Source organism: Passer montanus, unplaced genomic scaffold, assembly GCF_014805655.1.
Source record: "Passer montanus isolate IOZ18808 unplaced genomic scaffold, ASM1480565v1 scaffold10, whole genome shotgun sequence".
Taxonomy (NCBI): Eukaryota; Metazoa; Chordata; class Aves; order Passeriformes; family Passeridae; genus Passer; species Passer montanus.
Genome location: NW_024356505.1, coordinates 35,268,950 through 35,289,711, shown reverse-complemented (window position 1 = coordinate 35,289,711; position 20,762 = coordinate 35,268,950). Strand labels below are relative to the sequence as shown.

Genomic DNA, 20,762 nt, shown 5'->3' with positions numbered 1-20,762 from the left:
AGGATCACTAATCAAATATAACATTGTCCTGCAGAGGGAAAAAGAATGTAAAAGCGCCTTCATGGTTCTAAAATCCCAAATCCTGTAATGAACTGTGCATCATTAGGGGGCTAAAGTTACCTTTTTGAAAGTGTAGTATTAAATGTCAAATTCATTAGTGGCATGACCTGAAAGCATTAGGTCTTTCTTTCCAAACTAGCTGCATATGTGATGCTTGGAGTCCTATGTAAGTTATTTTCAGATCAAAACAAAAACCTCAGAGAAAATACTGTGCTGTATTATTGTGTGTCGTTTTTCTGAAAGAATGACTCAGGCATTGATATTTAGACTACTTTCAAGTCAAATATTTAAAGCTCTCATCCTAGCCATAAGCACACTTACTGACATATTGGAAGGTCACTAGAACATGAGAAGATAGAGAGAGGTCTAAGCAAAAGACCTACAAATTTAACGTCTTCTAGAAGGGAGGAAAGGCAACTGTAAGGAAACAGAACTGTTTTCTTGTATTTTCATCAAAGTACTGAACAGGTTCCAAATAGTTTCAGATGTATTAAAAATCAGGCCTGTGGCATTTTCCTTTTGTACATTCATATTTCACTAGGTGCAATGACTTTATCTTTCCCCCAGTTAAAAATGCCATTCAAATTGGCTGTTGTACTTACTCTTTCACTGTCACAATATAGCCATATTCCTCCTCCTGAGAAGGTTTCACTTCAAGCTGTAAGCCTTGTCCTGTGTTTTTCTGAGTCTTTTCATAGGAGTTTCCTTCCTGCATTAAAGCATTCTTAATCCAGTAGCTGGTCTGGCTTGGGTCTTTGGAGTCAGAGTCACTGTTCTTTGCAGGTGTCAGCTCCCTTGAGAAAGTCTCACTTTTTACATTTTCCACACCAGCATTTGTTTCTTCTGAGGAAGAAGGGTCAGTTTCTTCAGATTTCTTCGTTTCTGTCTTTGTAGGTTCTTCAGATATAAGGTCTTTATGCATCTTTTCAGATAATGCATTCTCATTCAAGAATCTAATTAGTTTTGCAGTGTTCTCCTGTATTAAAAGAATAATATTATTTTTAAAACTAAACACAGGAAGGTTATATTCACCAAACCTGGATACAATTTTTTCAAATTCTTATTGATATGATAGAGTATGCACATACAACTGTTGCATGGTCATTTTCTTAATTTCTATAAGCTGCTAGACTATGTTAAGAACATGCTGTTTATTCAGTAATAATAAAAGAACATTAAATTATGCCACTATTTTTTTCAGTAGTTTCCACGTGTCTGTATGTCTAAGTATTAACAAAGGTGACTTTTTTTTAATCAGGTAAGTCAATGGAAAGGAGAAAACAGAAATGTCTATCAGTATTCCTGGGTTGGGCCTGGAAACTTTCATAACTCTTGGGTCTCACAAGTTATAACACCAGAAAAGGAAAAGATATTATATGACCAATTCTGTTTCCCTTCTTCATCTCTAGAAATGGTGACAAATTGTATGTGAGTGATCCAACAAGCTAAAAATATGATCACAGAAAACCAGAATCTGTCTAATAAATCAACAATAAGCAAATGAGCCAAAGTCAAAACAGGTGCCTGGAAAAATTTATTTAGCTAGTTTCATTACATAACTTTATTGCAGCCAAGCATTTGGAAGGAAATGATGGCTAATGGGCACTTTGTGCTCTGTGACACAATAAATTATATTCAAACTGTCACTAAGAAATTTATACATGGGATCCTCTGCAAGTCTGTTGTGACTACAGCACTTCATTCCTTGATGATTTTCATGTGGGTGTTTAAAGCTCCTGCCACTCTGTCTATGTGTGTTTCCTTTGCTTGGTACAAAGACCAAAGAGATTACTGTGAACACAAGAGGATTTGCCCGTTTATGAGTCTTGCAGTATTAGCTTTTGATAGAGTACATAGTAGGAGAAGTTTCACACAGTTTTTAAAAAATATTTCTTTGAATTTTTTCTGCTCCATGAAACTGAGAAATAGAAAGATGAATATACCTCAGAAATGGCTACATATTGGACAGCAATCCATAGGATATGATTCAAAGCTCAGGAGGAATATTGTAAAAGTAATCTGGGTTAAAATGCTAATTTTGATGTTACTAGTTAGGATACGAGATGTAATTCCTAGAGCTTTTGAAATGCCTGATGTTCCCCAGAACTAAGAGTCAGAGAACAGTGGGGGAAAGCATTTTCAGGGGAGAAAGTATTTTCAAGAACACCTCAATGCTCAAAATCTACTGATTTGAGGAAAAGCCTGAATTTGTCCGAACTTTCTCAATCTATGATGAATTCTGTCTATTTAAAAATTAGAGAAAGGGGGTAAAAAGGACTTGATTTTGATTTTTGAACATCAAAACCCATTTTGGTTAAGGTTTAAATAAATGCTCATTTAATATTTCAATGCATCAACAACAACACATCTATGTGTGGTATTGAATCATAGCCATACAAAACTTAGAACAAGTCTTATAATTCCGAAGTGTGAGTTTGTCTTTCACTGCACAGAAACCTGATATTCTGAGACAGAATACTTATTTTGTTAAAATATTGGTACTCTACCTCTTTATCACTTCTCACACTGGCTTCATGCACTCCATTGTCTGTAGGATACGAAAAGCACAAATATATAGTTATGAAGGGCAAACATCATATACAAAACAAAGACTTCTCTTCTTCACTGCTTTTTAGCAGTGGTCTTTTTATGTGATTTAAACATTGAGACATCAAAGCTGAAAGGGCAGAGAAAGGAGCACTGTATAATTTGTTATTGTTATTCTAACCCCCCTTTGGTAGCAAATTAATGTGAGATCAATAGACAGAGTACTTCAAGAGCCAATGTAATAGTGTTACTTTGCTAATTAAGTGTCAAATCATCATATCAGTTTACCAATATCTGAGGAAAAAATCAAAAAACAAACCAGAATAAAATGGCTCTAGCTTGCTGAATGGACATTTATGGTAAAGGAAATGGAAACATATATTTCCCTCATACCTACTTTGGTGGAAGAAAATGACATAATTCAAAAGATATCATTCACCAAAATCATGTTACAATTTAACTGCAGTGATAATATTCAGTCACATCCTTAACCTCAGTTAAATAACACTGGCTTTTTGCTTTATGAACTGAATGTCATTCATCATCCTCAGCATGATTCAAATAAATCCTCAAGTTTGCTCCTTTAAATCTATAACAAAATCTGGCAATCAGAATAACCAGAATATCCCTAACTAGTAAAGATTTCAGTATGTCACCATGAAAACATGAAAATAATTTTTTATGACTTCCAGTACACATTTCTGGCATACAAGATATTATAACAATCCTAAAATAGAAAAGGATGAGCAGTAACTTATGTTCCACTGTGGTATTCACTCATTAGTGGCAATTACTGTGGCTCCTGAATTTGCATCACCAGATTTCTGTGTGCAGACAGAAACAAATAACCATAATAACTCTTCTTATTCCCTAAGAAGGAAAGGGAACAAGTGGGTTTGTACCTGTAACTTGTCACAGATTTTCTTCTGCAAGTAACTGTAGCATGTTAAAAAATATTATCTGTAAATCATAACTTTTTCTCTGCATATTTGGAAATACATCTTGCAATATAATAGTTTCCATTATCATTTTGCTTAAACTTCTAATTTTCAAGAATAGGAAATTAGACCACACAGCATAAAGCAATTCTTATTTCAGGATAATTGGGTGTGTAGGTTTATCTTGTTTCTAAAGCTTGAAGACAGAGGGATCATAAGCAGATTTTTTTTTTTTTTTAGTAAATGAAGAAACTGTTGTAAAAAGAAAACAACAATCTAAAATTCCACAGCCTTTTGGGAAATACAGAAACTTTCCCTCACACCTTCTTTTTTTAGAAGTCTAGCACTAAGGTGAAGCATTAGAGGAAAATCAGGGTAGTTGTCTTTTAAAACTTCTAAAATTAATACCTGGTATATTAACACTATTTTCCATTAATCCAGTCTGAAGCTCTGTCCTTCCTTGAGCATCTCCTTTCTTCACTTGTGCTTCTGTTTTGTCTTCTTTAGTTTTTCCAGCATTTTTTTCTGTTTCTTCTTGAATGTCAACACTTTGGATTGCAGTGGCGATAGTATCAGCGATTTCATCCAGCTCTGTTGAGCTGAGATTCTCCACATTCACTTGGTGTTTCTCTAGGTCCTTCAATATATTTTTAATCAGTGCCTCTGGATGAGAAAACAACATAATCACATTTATCTGCATACATGAAACACGTGTGCTTATATCTTTAATTTTTCCTAAAAAATTTAGATAGCTTTCCCTTCATGGAGAGTATCTGCTTTTTAAAGGAAGGTGCTGCATTCCTTACAGAAAACACAGGATTCTTAATGGATGTTAAAGTATATGATGAAGTGAATCTGTGCCAGGGCAGGGGGATGTATGATACTATAACCCAGCAAATTCTTCTAGAGAGAGGGCATGAAATTATCACTTTATCTTTACAAGGACATTCTTTTCTAGTCTAAATTGACTCAAAATACTGAAAACAAGTGTTAAAGTAGCCTCATTTCTTTTTTTTTAGCTGCAAAACAGTACAAACAACATGACTGTTTCCTAGTGATCAGTTCTCTTTGGTGATTTGCTTTCACAAGTATATCTATATAAGCTATACAGAGTTCTGGGAAAAAATGAGCCAGATATTTTGTCTTTCAATCAAAAAGCTCCTCATCAATTAGAAGGGGATATAAACATATGTCCATTATATACATGGATATGTCAAGGACAAAATTTCTAAATTGTATTAATTTCTCTTGGAACATATATAGATGATATAGAATGATGTAGATATAGATGATATAGAGGTATACAGAACTTGTTTTAGTTTGCCAGCTATGAATGTGTTACCAGTCACATTGAGAAAAAAACAACAAAACCAAACAGCAAAACACTTTCGATGTGATAAAAGTTTTGAAGATAAGGAAATTCAAGGACAATGGATATTAAAGGTGAGTCAGAAGATGGAGCATAACATCTCCCTAGGGAAGGCACTTTTCTGACTGCATATATTGCACCTCCACTATCAGTCTGTAGAACTCTGCAAAACTCAGCCTAATGTCCCCTGGAGTATGAAACACTAAATGTAGTGCTTACTGTAGCACACCAAACCATTTCCAATCATGCCTCTCTTCTGCTTATTCATGTTGATAAGAAATTTAACATATTTATGCATATGCATGCAAGCAAGAAAACTCACATAGTATTGTATAGGAAGAGGAAAATAAGGACTGCTTTTAAATCGCTGTTGAATGTATGAATTTACATGTAAGCAGTTTGAAGGTGCCATCCAACCTTTTTTCTCAATAGTAACACTATCCATGTCAAGCCCAGCGGTTGGACACCATCATCTGTAAGCAAGATTTTGGGATCATGCTGTCAGCTTTCACGCTCACATAAAAATGAGTTTAAAAGTAGGGAAACAGGGAAAACCAATGTCATAAGAAGGGCTAAAAAGAAGGATTTTTCTTTTTCCTCACAACAAAGGAGGAAGAAGTACATAGACTAGAAAAGAAGTTAAAGTAGTTAACAGACTTCTGCTTCAGGGAAGAGGCAGTGGAACATCTGTGATTTTGCAGGGAGACAAGCATCAAGGACTATTTTTTATTAGGAATAAGAGGCCAAGACCTTGGACACATCTGCCAGTTTTTGGACCCCTCAGTTTTAAGTGAAGAGCTCACCATCAGCATCTCTCCATCAGATTTCCCAATTCCATCTCAAGGAAAAGACTAATTTCCCCTGATCTGACCCAAAATTCACCAAACAAAATAATGCCATTTTCCCTTAACTAATTAGTCTATAAAAAGCCAAAGAGCTTCAACAGCTTAAATAATAGATTTACTGTGTGTCTAAGAGGGGGTTGACATACAGGGAAGGTGTTTCTTTGATGTACTTTCTTTTCCAGGTAAAAAGGGAACATCTTTCCAATAATCCACCATGATGTTATTACAAAATTCTACTAATTATAAAATTCAGTAATATAAAATACAAGCTAATCTTGCAAAATGTTAATTTTTTAGATGTCCTTTAAAAAGCATAGTTATAAGTACACTTAATTGTGATTATCAATAAAAAAACACAGGTTATGTCTGTGATATTACTTCAAACTGCCAGCTGACAAAGATTTTGGTACCATACTGGAACAGCAGAGAGCTTTGTACAGGAAAGCAAGTGCTCAGAAATGTGAATCAAAGATGTAAACTCAATCTGTGCCAAACTCTCTGGGCCAAGATATGTGGAGGCAGCAAAACCAATACTGAAGTTTGATGGAAGCTTAGCAACACTTCGGAGAAAACTTTGAAAAGTTTCCTTCCATTTTATTGTATCCATCCCCTGTTACGAATTTAATCATTTTAGTAAAAGCATAGTGACAAAATGCTTTCGTTTAGGAAGGAATTTACAAGAGCAAATCAATCCAAACTGCAACAAAATCTTTAAATACATTTGATCAACCTGAGTTCAACACACTTTTTCAAGAAGCACAAGAGCTACCTGGCAGAGAGGTGGAGATACTACACAGAGCAGCAGTGCAGAAAACTACGCTCTAGGAAGAAAACAGTACTATTGCATTACCACAGGAGCCTTGTGTCTGCTTAGGTATAATTTCTGATCTTATCTTTTACAGAACTATTGGACAATATCTTGACAGAAAAGCCTAAATTATTGAAGCAGAGCTAATAAAGTCGGCAATGAAAGGATAGAATATATGTCAGATCCAAATCAAAACTAAAACTTTACAAATAAAACATCATTTGAAGACAAATCTTAAAAGAGAATTATATTTCAGGACATATATAATTAAAAGAGTTATATTAATGTAACACAACTAGATTTTTGTTTATTTCATTTGATTCACAGACTGCTGTCAAGACCAACTACTGAGCTACTCAACAACATGCAGGCAATGTAGCTTTGCCATTTCCATTCCATTTTTCCCAAACTAACTTTTTTCCTTTACCTATATTCTTAGCCCAGTGTTATCTCTCCAGTCCATTTTCTGACTCATCTTTAATATCCATTGTCAACAACAAAAAAAAGCAGTCTTAAATCTCAAACAAATGGGAATGAGAGAACAAGGAATAACATGAAAAAAAGAATGGCCACAGGCCCTATTCCTAATAATACTGACAGGTTCAGTGAAGGTTCTTCTGGCTCACTAAAACCTCAGTATTATATAGAGGAACCTCCTGCTCCTCTAATACTGGCATTCCTGCCCTGGTCATTGCCACCTGGGCACATTTTATCAAAGAGATTCCTAAATACTGCATTAACATGAGTAAAACTCTGGCATTATACCCACTTTTACTGAACAGCTACAATGTGACTTAAAATATCAGGCACCAAAGGCAATAACCAATGCCAGTAAGTAGGAGGAACATCATGTTTTTAGTACCCCAGGAGGGACAGTCACCAAAGTGTCTGTAACAGCCTGGTGAAATGCAGGTCTTCATAAAGAGTGTTGCTAAATTCACGTGGCTACTGATATGGTATTAATCCTTGTCCATGGTAAATATGGATATTTACACTTCTTGTTATGGCACTTGTCCATGTTTGCAATAATTTGTAAATTACTAGATAACACTGATAAGCAGATAAATATCATTGCATCTGTTTACAAACACCTTTGGGTAATATGATGTATTTATTAAAATCAGAAGATATTGTTGGAGAAAGACCAAAAAGCAGATGGATATTGCAATGGCACAGCACTTAAGCAGCACATGTACTTGAACATGCATTTACCTGTGCACAGCTTTTACAGTCTCCCACTGATTCCCTCCTAAGTGGACTCAGCAATGCTCAGTCATGTTTCACAGGGCTTGCAAACTGCAAACCAGATTTCTCCCTTAGCTCCAGCTTTCCAACTGATGAATGCAAACTGCCTTTTATAGTTATCCTGGAACCATAATGGCAGTAAAAGCATAAATGTCCTAGAAGATGTAATTTTTAATATAAGCTCCACCAGTAGAATTCCCCAGTAGGTAACAACAGTACCTTATACAGGGAAAACAGATTTTTATTTTACAGCATATAAATGATGCCTCATATTCTGCTGGCACAAGAGTCAAAGCCAGCTTGCCTGACAACCACATGGTATGGGAGCAGTGACTTTGTTAGAAATTCCACAATGTGGTGTGTCTTCCTCAACCCCATCACCCTACTGACCACATGTTAGCTGCCTCAGCAGCTGAGCACCATATGGAATGGTGATTCCAGCTTTGCCAGAGAGAGGAGGTATTAAAAAAATATTTTTGTTCCATAAACATGGAAGTTTGCTATTTTTTTAAGACATCTGAATTACTAATTCTGTGACCTTTTCAAAGGAACAGAGAGACATACTCTGTAATATTTAACACATAAAAAAATCAGTAGACTAGAACAAACCACACAAAACTGAGCCAAATTCTAAATACGGCTGGTGCAGAGGAGAGATTAACAATTCCAGTGTTGCACAGTGACTACAAAGGCAGTGCCCACGCACATCATGCTACTCCTAGAGGTAACAACTTCCAAATCTGATAGAAAAATAACTCTGCATTTCCTTCTTTTGTATTTCTCCCTCAGGGTGCCTTGTTAGAGAATTTACCTGCCACTGTTTTGCAGCAATTCTCAGTACTAATCTGCTCAGTACCTTCTGGATTGTTCTCCCAGTCCAGTGCCTTTGTCTAATCCTCTATCAGATGGATCAGAGAACTGAGCACCCCATCCTTCCAGGTTTTTTACAGTTCTGTAGTTCACAGAGTGCAAGAGAAAAACAACCCACAAGCCTACAGTAATCCATAAACACAAGGGAGATTGGAGAAAGGTTAAAAGAAAAAAGAGGTTGTGTGGTCAGCCTGGGAAACCTGAATCTGAACCACCTTCTTTCCAATGGACAGCATTTTTAGCAATGACTATGCCAGGGTCTGTCCTCACCACTTTCTTGTGAGATTATTAAATGGCTCAAAAATACAAAGGAAACCAGAGTATTTCCTACTCAAGCAATTCATAATGCCTTGTCTATGCAATATTTAAAAGCAAATGCAATGGCAGAAGTTCCTATAGGGCACATTATGTATGAGAAGTCAAAGTAGTACAACCCAATGAATTGTGAAACATGTTATTCCCTGTAAGTGTTAAGCATTTTTTTCCCAGTTGGCTCCTACCAGGAAAGGTGAAGTGGAACAGCTGGAGGATAATGAAACCAGCATGTGCCTAGTTTGTTTTGAGTCTAGCAACAAAATTGTCTAACCTGTGCAAGAGACTTACAGTGCCACCTGGATTTGATTTTACATTATAGTTCATTCCTTGAAACCTATTATCTCTGGGCACCATACCAAGAATGCTTTCACTTCTGAGCATCCTTTAGACTGCAAGCATTATTTTTCCTCTGCTGAAACTCTGACATTTCTGTGTGTTCTTGTTTGTGTGTGTTCTGGTTTTGGAGGATATTATTAAAAAACAAAAAAAAAAAACAAAAAAAAACAAAAAAACAAAAAAAAAAAAAACCAAATCAAAGAGCATTGGACTTTATGGATGATAAAGAGGGATTCAAAGGAACCCTCTTACTTATCACCAAAATCCATTGGGGTAGTGGTGACTGCAGTGTAACAGATAAAAGTGCTTGACAATGGCTGGGGATCAACTCTTTCATTTTTTAGGCATTCTGAACCACTGGAATAACATGGATAGTTAGATTAGTTTAAAGAAACAACAAAATGAATCAGAATTATGAAGTCTACATGATCCCCAAGACACATCTTATAAAGCAGTGCTTCAAGTACAGAACAGCATGAGGATGTTACCCTCCATTTTAATTTAAATATTTGTTCAACTATCACGTAAAGAAAAAACTGAGATCTAATAATTGTTAAACAATACTATCAAAAAAAGATGAAAATCCAGGAAATGGGTTTTCTGTTACAGAATGTCCAGACAAAACTAGATGCAACCCCACCTTCTTGTTCACCTATCCATGGAACTGACAGACTCCTCCTTTCTCTGTGTTCTGCATCAGAATTCATCTCACTGTTAATTTTTGTGCCTAACTTTGAATTTTACCCATGGTCCTTGAATTTCTAGGTAAATAAAGAGATGTGGAACAAAACCAGGCATTTCTGTATTATCTATACATATCGTGTGGGATGAATGCATAAAAACAGATTTGATAGCGAAGACATACCCATAATTATGCGTTGTTTGTAAAATGCTTTGAAAATATAACAAATTACATAAATGCTATGTCTTACTAAGTGCCATATATTTCTGCATGCATATGGAAGGTGGGCTGAAGAATGTGGGTAGATGTTTGCAGGGAAAGAGTAGCTGGAATGGTGAACATTATTACTGTCTTATGGCAGATATAAATATGCCAATACTAGGAGATCTATCAAATGTCTAATTTTATTTGCTTTTCCTCAAAAATGTTCAGTAAACATGAGGGGTAAGCAAAAATAAGTAAATATCAACTTTACCATCCACAATGCTCAGAGGGTCCTTTGGATCATGCGGGGAAGCAGATTTATGACTCAGCATCGCAGGGGTCGGCCTCAGCACTCCAGGCCCAGGCTGGAACAGCTTCCGCATTTTGAAATCTTCCGCTTTTCCTTTGGCAAAAGTTCCATCAAAAGGACTGACCTGCGTAGAGTACGACCTCTCAGCATAAACCTGAGAGCCTTTAGTCCTGCCGGGAGGGCTGCTTTCACTGCTGTGCTCAGACAGGTTCTGGGTGATGTAGGAGTGCAGCGCGGCCATCAGGCTCTTCTTTGCCGTTCCTGGCTCCGGTGGGAGCTTGTCCGGCTGGCGCTGGAGGAATGTCCTGCCACGGGGACCCTCAGGGAATTCCTGCTGGGATTTGGGTGCACCGGCCAAAGCAGGTGATGGCTCTTTGGGGTTCTGCCTCGTGTAGTACCTCGCGGGGTCATTGTAGATGTAGCTCTAGAGAGAGCAGAAGGTGGACAAAAGGAAGGGGGTCGGAATTGCTTTGTAATTATTGTTGTGACGGGATCTGAGGTAGAACCCTCAGTGCTTTACCAGCCAGGAGAACAATAGTTGGAAGTTGCCATGCAAATATAAATTGCAAACCTCAAACTGTTAAGTTGCTTCAAAGAGGCACTACTACTTAACGTGCAAAAATCCAGTTTATCAAATTATTAAAAAGCAAGAGCAAGAGATTAGAGAGAGAATAACATAACTCAGTGTCAACTATATGTGAACTATTTGTATTCAGACAGACAAAGGAAATTTAATAAATTTACTTTCCCTTTGGTTTTTACTTAACCTGTGAGAATAACCATTTTTCAGGTTACTTACCAAAAACTAGCATGTCGAATTAAAAATGTCATTTTTAAAGGAACAGCAAGTAAGTAAAGCAATTTTTTTGCACGTATTAAGTACTTTGTTCTATTCTAAATGAAATATTTTTCCACTAAATTAAATCTCTAATAAATATATAATCTGACACTGTAGGGGGAAAAAAGTATAAACAATGTTTAAATTGTTTCTTAATTAAATTATTATTTTCAGGAAAAACACCACAGCAAATTAAACAACAATATTAAAAACATGTCAATCAAGCTCAAACCACATTTTTACTGAAAAAGTGCTGAGGAATAAAAAGTGGAAAGGTGGGCTCATAGTACAGTTTTCTGTTTTCAGTTTCTATTCTCATGGATACACCAGATAGACATTCTTTTTTACTATGATTTAATCCTAGAGACATTTTTGCTATAATCACAACCTGAAGGCAGGCCTTTTCATTTTTTAGCAAACCAGTTTCATTCTCCTAAATAATTTCAAAAATCATTTTTCTTCAGTTCTTGCTAAACACAACTTTGAACTGAGAGATTTACTTATGTCCAGAATAATTCCAGTTAGATTCTTGGTTTATGATTCCCTGAGGACACTTGCTGAGGTTACATCCCATCCTGTTTGTGTGCTGCAGGATGGGTCCTGCTTCTCAGCTGCACTTTCTTGGTTAAACTGTCACACAAACTCCATCACAATGTGGCAGCCTTAGGACAGGGACTATTTCAGCACTCACTGCTATAAATTATTGTGAATCACTGGTGTCCCTGTGCACTGATGACACAATGATTTAGGACAGAGGGAGCTGCAAAATACAGAGGGAATGAAGACACTGTACACTCCAGAGGAGAGCAATTAGAAAGATTCAGACAGAAAAATCATTATTTATGTATTTGCTAATGTATTTTGTAAAAACAAAATAAATAAGACTGATAAACTCCTCCAGAGATCAAGAATTACTTTCAGATTTTACCTAGGTCCTAATTTCTTGACAGTAATTGTGCTCTCCATCTGAACAATTTTATTTCTTCTGATGACAGCCAGTGGATTTTACAATACATGTTCATACCCATTTCTTTCCAAGAGGGGTTTCTTCCCCTTAAGCAATGATTGAAGAGGTTCATTCCATGGTTCCATATCATGATTTAAATAGGATTATGGTTTATGCAATTTTATTACAGAGACAAAAGGCACTTTGGCCACTTTGGCTTGCGATCTACCAAGGCAAGGCTTTGGATTTCTGCAGTTGGTCTTTAACATAGAAATGCGCTTTGTGAAAGCCAAGAAATTGGGCTGCAGTGAAGCAGTGTCAAAAAACACAGAGCTAGAGATCAAGCAGCTTTGTGTATGAAATATTTCAGTGTCCCCTGGGAACTGTATCAAACAGCAGCAGTGCAGCTCTGGTTCAGTGCTCCAGCTGCAGGGTAGGCATTGCTCTGATCAGCTCCAAGGGGGAACCAGTTGTCAAAATGCAAGTTGAACACTGTTTACATGCTTAATAGCAAAGCCTAAATGTGAAAAACTTCCAGTCAGATGCATTTATCTCCCTATTTGAACGGCTCTTTGCCTGGGGTAATTAAGTCTCTAATGATATTCTCTCCAGAGTGAGGAGGAGCTGCAGAGGATGACACAATGCAGCCCAGGACACCCGAGCAGTTCACTGAGAATTCACATAAGCTGCCATCTGCCTTCCCCACTCCTGTTCTCTCTGCCTTGCAGCCTTCCCGAGGACATCCTGAGCTCAAGGGAAGGAAGAACAGGGAGCTGGGAAAGGGAGAAATGCAACAGGGGGAAGAGGACATTCCCCATTCAGCCACAGAAAGACAAGAAATCACTCAATCCAACTTGGTAGCTGCACCCCAGTTTGGATCTATGTCCCATATCCAGCTCTCTCTTTTGTCTCAAGCTTTACTAGTAAGAGTTAGAGGGGAAGAAACTGCTGGACACTCCCAAACCACATGAAAGATTAGGAGATGTGGGCTGGCTTTTGATGAGCTATTTAACAAGTCCAAATACCCTTTAGCATGAACAGATCAGTGATTTACTGTTCTTGCAGACAAGGAGCACACCAACAAAGAAAAGACCAGCAACCCACCAAGTGATCATGCACAAATTGGATTTAAGTGTGTGCCAGTCCTGGGCTCAGAGCTGCACCTCTGTCAGGAAGGGGCAGCCTCTCAGCAGCTTGACAGGTCACACTTTGGGCAGTAAGGGATGCAATAGCAAAAGTTCTAATTAAAGCAGAGCACTGATAGCTCAGCTGCCTTCACTGAGACAGCAGCCCTTCTGATGTAGTTTGCTCTGACTTTAATTAAAGGGGTCTCACAGCTGTATGGCAATCTCCCACCCACAGCAGAAAAAAATCCCCTTCCTGCTGCTCCCATCTCAAACAAAATACCAGAAGTACATGTGAAATGCAAGACGAAATCCAAGTCAAATTGCAGCACAGATAAATACAATCCTAAACTGTGCATTTGCCTAAGTGGTATGGGAAAAAAACATCTAACTTTAACAAAAAAAATAGAACAAAAATATCAATAATATGCAATTTAGAATCCAGAGACAATATACATCTCATGTTATTAATAAAAATTGCAGAGCACTGTGATTATCTTATTTAAAGTAGGTTTTGCAAAACCCACTCCTGAACATGGACATTGCTAGTTTGATTAATGTCAAAGTTAAATGGCATAGTCTGTGGTTAGTGAAAAGAATGTAAATTCCCATATTGGTGCCTTTGGAGAATCTTCTAACATTATGGAGGAGCAGAGGGAAACACAGAGCCGGAAATTTTTGAAAGAAAATACATTTGTGGATTAATTACACAGGACTCATATGAAGTACTTCCAGTAATAGAACAAAAAACCCCACCCCAAGCAAACATTAAGTGAAATGTGCAGGAAAAAACAATGCACTAGTTACCATATAGATGGTTTAAACTGAGTAGGGTTGAAACACAAGCCCTGGCTACCATGAAGAACATTTCATTTTTTAATTGGTAAAATTCTGTTCAATTATCTCATGCCACTGATACAAAGCCTTTGAAAAGTATTCTGAATTGATACACCCCTCAGTTAAAAAAAAATAAATCTTATTTGTCCATCTGCACAGGATTTCCCTCTCCTTTACCACCTTTCAAATAAGCTTTCTCAATAATTCACACATTACAAAAAATCCACACACACTAACCTTTCTGAAGATGGATTTGTTAGGGCAATGGCTTGTATAGCTTAGGTATGTAACTAACTGACATTTTCTGCATGAAAATTCACAGAAAGTTGCATTAAATTACACTTTGCAGACACGCTATGGAAAAGTCTATAAACAACATGTTTTATTTAAAAAAATACAAATTAAAAGAGTGGTGCAGGATTTGATACATAAGACATAATGCCCTTCAATTTATCCACTAAAGGGTAGATTGACTTGAATATTTTGCCCATGTGCAGAAAGATGGAATCAAATTTATAACAAAATACTTCCTTTATTGCACATATATTTGCTAAATCTAGAAGGCATATAGAGCTAACAAAAATGAAATGCATAATGAAGAAAACTTCTACCCTCAATTTATGTTTTTCTGTTTGATGCATTTGCAGATATTAACCCATGTTTGCTACCACCCAAATTTGGTTGCAGCATGATTCCACCTACAACTCTTAATTTACTGTGCCTATTTGAGATATTGACATTATGGTCTCTGAAATTAGAAGATAAAATCACAACAAACACTCAAAAGCCCATCTTTATGGGAGGATAAAACAACATTTTCCAAAGACTACCAGAAATGAAATTACTTCATACCTTAACTGATTGTGTGGAGTGAAGGAAATTTAGTTTTTTCTACCAGACACAGTCTAGATGCTCTGTGACTCACACAGACTTGCCTCATGCAAACTCACTACATGGGAGCTACCTGTACTCATATTACCCCCCAAAATAAACCCCAGCACAAGGGGCACTGCCTGATTGCTGAATCAAAGATTAGCCTGGGAATTTGTACTGCTCAAGTCACCTTTAAATTGATAGAAATCCACCCCACAATGAAACCTGAGGGCCACATGGGTGTTATGGAGTGGATGGAGCATGAAAGTCCCCGGGGCAGGGCTGAGCAAGCAGCATAGCTCTGTCCCCAGAGCATCACAGCTAAAGCAGCAAGTCCTGTGACAACAAAGATTTAATTCTTTCAGCTGGTGAGCTGCTGTGCCCACACAGTGCTCTCCTGTCAGGATATCTCAGCAGGCTTCCAGCCAGGTTCAAGATGAAAGGGAGGAACTCCCTTGACAATCTCTGCATGTTGCAGACATGGCTTTACATACTCTGCACCAAATCCAGTGTTAGCTTTATCTGAAAATAATAACTACAGCCAATGAACATTTTCAATTTAGTAATAATGAAGCAAAGGCCTTTTCTACCAGCTGCTAATGACCTTTTCACTAACTATTAATGATATTATACCATGCACAAACCCCAAGAATTTGGAAAACTAATTCAGAATCCAGAAGCTGGAGAAGAGGCCAAACCAGGGTTTCCTGCAGAGATGGGACAGCATTAGGCCATGGCCTTTACACAGATTCACAGCTTTAAGGCAACAGGCAACACTACAGTCATCTCACTTGACCTACTATTTCATTGATAATTTTCTGTAACTATATTCTATTTTTTTCTGAAAAATACAGCAGCTTTGAAACAATTTAAGAACTACATCAGAAGATGTAGAAGGTGGCAGAGATTAATTTACACCCTGTACTTCAGAGTGTCAAAAACTTGATCAAGCAAAAGAAGCCTTCAGAGTCTGCTTTGATCGAAACTATTAATGACTTTATTTCCTAATCCTTGTTGTGAAATCACAGTGCAACAGGACTGTCCAGGCTCTGACTCTACAGCATTCAATAATCTCTACTGCTTTAATTTCAGTTGATTTCAGAGATTTGGTCTCCACTCTTAAAAAAAAAAAAAAATCAAAAAATAAAAAAGGAATTAAAAAAAAAGAAGAAAAGACAGTACACTGGCTTCTTTTATGTATAATTTACTACTTAATAAAATCACTTTTTAGTTTCAGATGTTCCCAGCCATTCTGGATCTCCTTTGGAATGATCATATCCACTTGCCTACCCTTCAACTATCTACAAGAGTCCCCTACATGGATAATTTTTATCATCAATTGATGTAACTTACTGCCTTCAGTTTTCACAACTGCTGTTTTTTCTCTTCTGATACATCTCCATCCTGTGGGTTAAAACAATGTTTCCAATTGTGTAGGAGGAGCCTTCAGTTTTCACAACTGCTGTTTTTTCTCTTACTTCTGACACATCTCCATCCTGTGGGCTAAAACAATGTTTCCAATTGTGTAGGAGGCGTTCTGGGTGGTCTTTCCTCAGCATTCACAACTGGCTCATCATAAACAAAAAAGGTCAGTTCTACACATTGGGACACATGGCTTGTCTCTACACATAAAGGATAAAACCCCTGGGAAAATTGAAGGGTGGATGACTCCCAGTAACCTGATTGATGGCAAGGGACCCCTGCCCTGGCTCCATCCAGGGCCATCACAGTGAGCCATCAGCCATCATGTCCAGGAGTGCCACCCTGGTTGATGGGAAAGCTCTCTGGATCACCCTGCAGACTGAAAGGGGTTAACGTTTGCAGGGGTGTGGGATCCTTAAGAGATGTGGGGCTCCTTCTGGGTGCCATCTTGCCATTGTCTGAGGCACACTATGGGATGTTTAGGAAAAAGGAATAGTCTGGAATGGCAGCATGTAAGCAGGCTGACCAATGGACCTGTCTGACCATGTCTTATGTCTGTCCTGTCTTCTCAACTCCATTTCTAACAATTCTCCTGGGTGGGAAGCTCTGCTCTGTACCTTGTGTCCTGTGTGGTGCCTCCTGGCAGTGCCTGCTCCACTTGGCCACTGCCTGGACATGGGCACACAAGACTTGGGGCATCTTTACCTCTGCCAGGCCACTGCATTCAGGAGCTCCCTGGCACCACCAGCAGGAACCAAAGTGTGACAATCAACCCGCAGTGATGGTAGAAATTGTGCAGCCTGGTGCTCAGTGCTGACAGATCTACCAGGGTGTATCAGCTTCCCTTTCCTGAGAACATTTTGCTCATATGCCAATAAGTCTGTTACTCAAGCTTTCAGTGAATGATGTTTAAACACATTTTCTGTAGGCATATGCTGGTATATTGAGCTATCTCATTATCTAAAGATGATTTTCATGGAAACATGATGATCTTCATCTGCCAAAAGTTGAGCACAGTAACACCAATTCAATATATTTATAACTCCAGCACGTGAATCTGGAAAATACTTTTATCCTAAGAAATGCAAGTGAATAGAGACCTGCAGAATTGATGTACACAACATTGCTTTACAACCCCATTGAAAGCAATGGGGTTGTTCCATTTGCTGGACAGCTTCTTGAGGTCAGATGAGGCCTTTTCCCATACTAAAAATAAAAGAAATTGTCATTCCACTGTCCTGAAATGTCCACACCAATATGCTTCCATGGAGGTAGATAAAGTAAGTTTAAATTTCTGTGAGCTCTACCCTCTCATTTGGTAATTATAACAAAAAAATAAAATAGAATGCACTTTAAAATTTGTATCAGCTCCATCATCTTCTATTTACTGATTGCAGTGTACTGAAGTACATGGAGTAAATATTTGCAAGACAAACAGCAAACTTGCAAGAAAAATTACAGAAATGAACTCCAAACACATGGTATTTGGAAAAAACCAGTTGATTTTTAAGGGAAGGGTTGGAAAAAGAACTAAATTTTATTATTCAGTCAGTATTTGATATTTTAAAAATATCAATCTATGTTTCATCTGGGAATTACTAGAAATTAATTAACTGCCTTTTTAAATAAGACTCCAGACTTGACACAGATCATTTATAATAACATTTCTATGGCACTTGCATCTACTAATAATTGAAAAAATAATTAATCCTTTTGAGATACCTGTGTGATAAGAGAAATAGTGGTTTCTATGTTAGATGTTGAAACTCTGTCATTATATTCTGCATAAACTGATGGGCTGTAGGTAAAAGCACAGGCTGGATCTAAGACTTGAACATGATACTAGCACTGAATGCTGCCTTGCTAAATTATTTGTCCAAAAAATAAATCACAAGTCATATCAGATCAGACTCTGTATTTATGCCACACACAATATGATTGCAATTTTACTAGGCTTTGTAGCCATGATTCTATTTGAGCTTTAAATGTGTCTTTCCAGAAAAAAATTGCAATCTCCACCAGATTCCTGCAGAATGGCCAAGAGAATGGAAATTACAGTCTCATTTTATATACTTAAATTAAAGCAGATCAATCACAACTTGAAAACTCTTTTTTTCCCCTCCATTGATCATGGAATGAATTTAGGCTGTTGTGCACTGATACAGACATCTTTATGTAGTCAGATTATTTCTACTCCAGTGCTTATGGGGGTTTGATTGTTGGGTTTTGGGGTTGTTTTGGTTTGGTTTTGGATTTTGTAGGGTTTCTCATTGGTTAGTTTGGAGTTTTTTGTGTATGAGTGTTTTTTGGCTTTTTTAGGAGGATTTAATGTTTCTATTTTGCCATGAAGAGACACAAAGAGGAGAATGATCTGAAAGATGAAATACTTTTCTGGGATTTGAGGCTTAGCTTTTAGTCCATGCTTTACCAAAAAATTCTTGCATGACCTCAGAAAATCTGTCTAATCTGTCTGTGAAGTAGGGGCATTGGCCCTTCCCCCACTTTGTAATGGCTGCAGGTAAATGAATGCACCAGTGCTTGGGAAATGTTCAGATATCATTGCATAAGTATGCCAACAGAGAGGCAGTTCTGTAGCTTCAAGGAGACATTCCTTTATCACTTATTTCAGAAATATTTTTATGAAAGTGTTCAAGCACAGCTAAATTACATTTTTTACACATCATCCCTTATATATGAAAAATTAAATTTTACCTTATTATAAATAGAGTTTACATGTATACACTGCAGGAAGTTTTTTGACTTTTTGTTAAAATTCTGATGAACTTCATTTAGTCCTGTATTTAAATCAGTGTTAGATAAATAAGGGCGCTGCTTTTTTGAATTAAAGTTCCAGGTGAAAATGTTAAAAAACAAAGTAATTTCTTACTAGTTAGCCACAGTAATTATTTGCAGATAAGCTCAGAGTACATCTTTGGGCACTCATGCACTCCGACCATCTAAAATAAATAATAATAATTTTAAATAGTTATCACACATCTTAGTTCTTTTGGTGATCAATTACAAAGATTCAAACAATGATTTTGTAGGTCAGCAAATACATACATTTTTAGTTTATATAATTTATATGATTTTTATGTGCAGTTTCTCCCCTTTCAGCACCACTGCACTGCTGAGCCACAACTCTCTGGCACTAATCCATCACTTTACCTGTTTGTTTTACACTTTTCCCCCTCATGATTCTGAAAAGGCCTTTAACATTATTAGCCACTCCTTTGATGTAAAGATTCTAGGGTTTTTTTCCCAGAAACATTTGCTTTAAAATTTATAAGAATACCTAAGATGTGGAGATTTCTATAATTTCAATATCTACAGAAGTCTACCATGAAAATGAACGTAACTAAAACACAAAGAAACAGTAACAACAGAAAATTCATTCTGAAAAGGCCTTTAACTTTATTAGCCACTCCTTTGATGTAAAGATTCTGGGTTTTTTTCCCAGAAATATTTGCTTTAAAATTTATAAGAATACCCAAGATGTGGAGATTTCTATAATTTCAATACCTACAGAAGTCTATCATGAAAATGAATGTAACTAAAACACAAAGAAACAGTACCAACAGAAAATTCATGAAATTCCCTAATGTATCTGACATAATTTTCTCTTTCCCCCCATTCTACTCACAAGGACCTGAATGTCACATTGGCTTGACAAAAACCTCAGCAGCAGGTAGGACCAAACCTATCTGAAGCCCTCAGAGGCCATCAGGGGGAAGCAGAAAAAGCAATTCCATGAATCTTCAATCTTGAAAATTCATGAAATCTTCATGAGATTTCTGCAACAAGAAATACAACCACAGCACAAGTGTGATGGCAACTTCCTAATTCCTACAGCCTGTCCAGCAGGAAGTACATTTGGGTCAGGGTTCAAATAAGTTCTCTTTCTGTGATGAGTAAAAAATTTTCTCAGTCAGATGAAAGCAGCACAATTAAAATCTCCCATAACTATTCAAATGCAGGCATACAGACCAGTAGCAAAGGCAGCAAGTTCTCCTTTACAACCTCTGATAGCAATATCAATAGCAACCTCTGGTTGCTCTGTTAGCAATAACAGCTACCTGTTTTCTTCCAAATCCAACAAAACCCTGAGCCTCAGTGTCTGTAGGAATGCCAACAGTGCAGTGGGTTTTCCAGGGGCTTGGGTGTTTTGATATGAGAGGGGTTTGTTCCAGCTG

General features: G+C 37.3%; 1 protein-coding gene across 1 annotated transcript in view; it reads right to left on the bottom strand.

The window, feature by feature from the left end:
• PTPRN2 (protein tyrosine phosphatase receptor type N2) overlaps positions 1–20,762 on the bottom strand; it is a 632,217-nt gene that overhangs the window by 384,582 nt on the left and 226,873 nt on the right. The window contains exons 6-9 of the mRNA XM_039710389.1: positions 10,491–10,953; positions 3,954–4,208; positions 2,568–2,608; positions 663–1,036 (exon numbers count right to left, since the gene is read on the bottom strand). Of these exons, the coding sequence (XP_039566323.1) occupies positions 663–1,036; positions 2,568–2,608; positions 3,954–4,208; positions 10,491–10,953 (1,133 nt within the window). The remainder of the gene's footprint in view (positions 1–662; positions 1,037–2,567; positions 2,609–3,953; positions 4,209–10,490; positions 10,954–20,762) is intronic.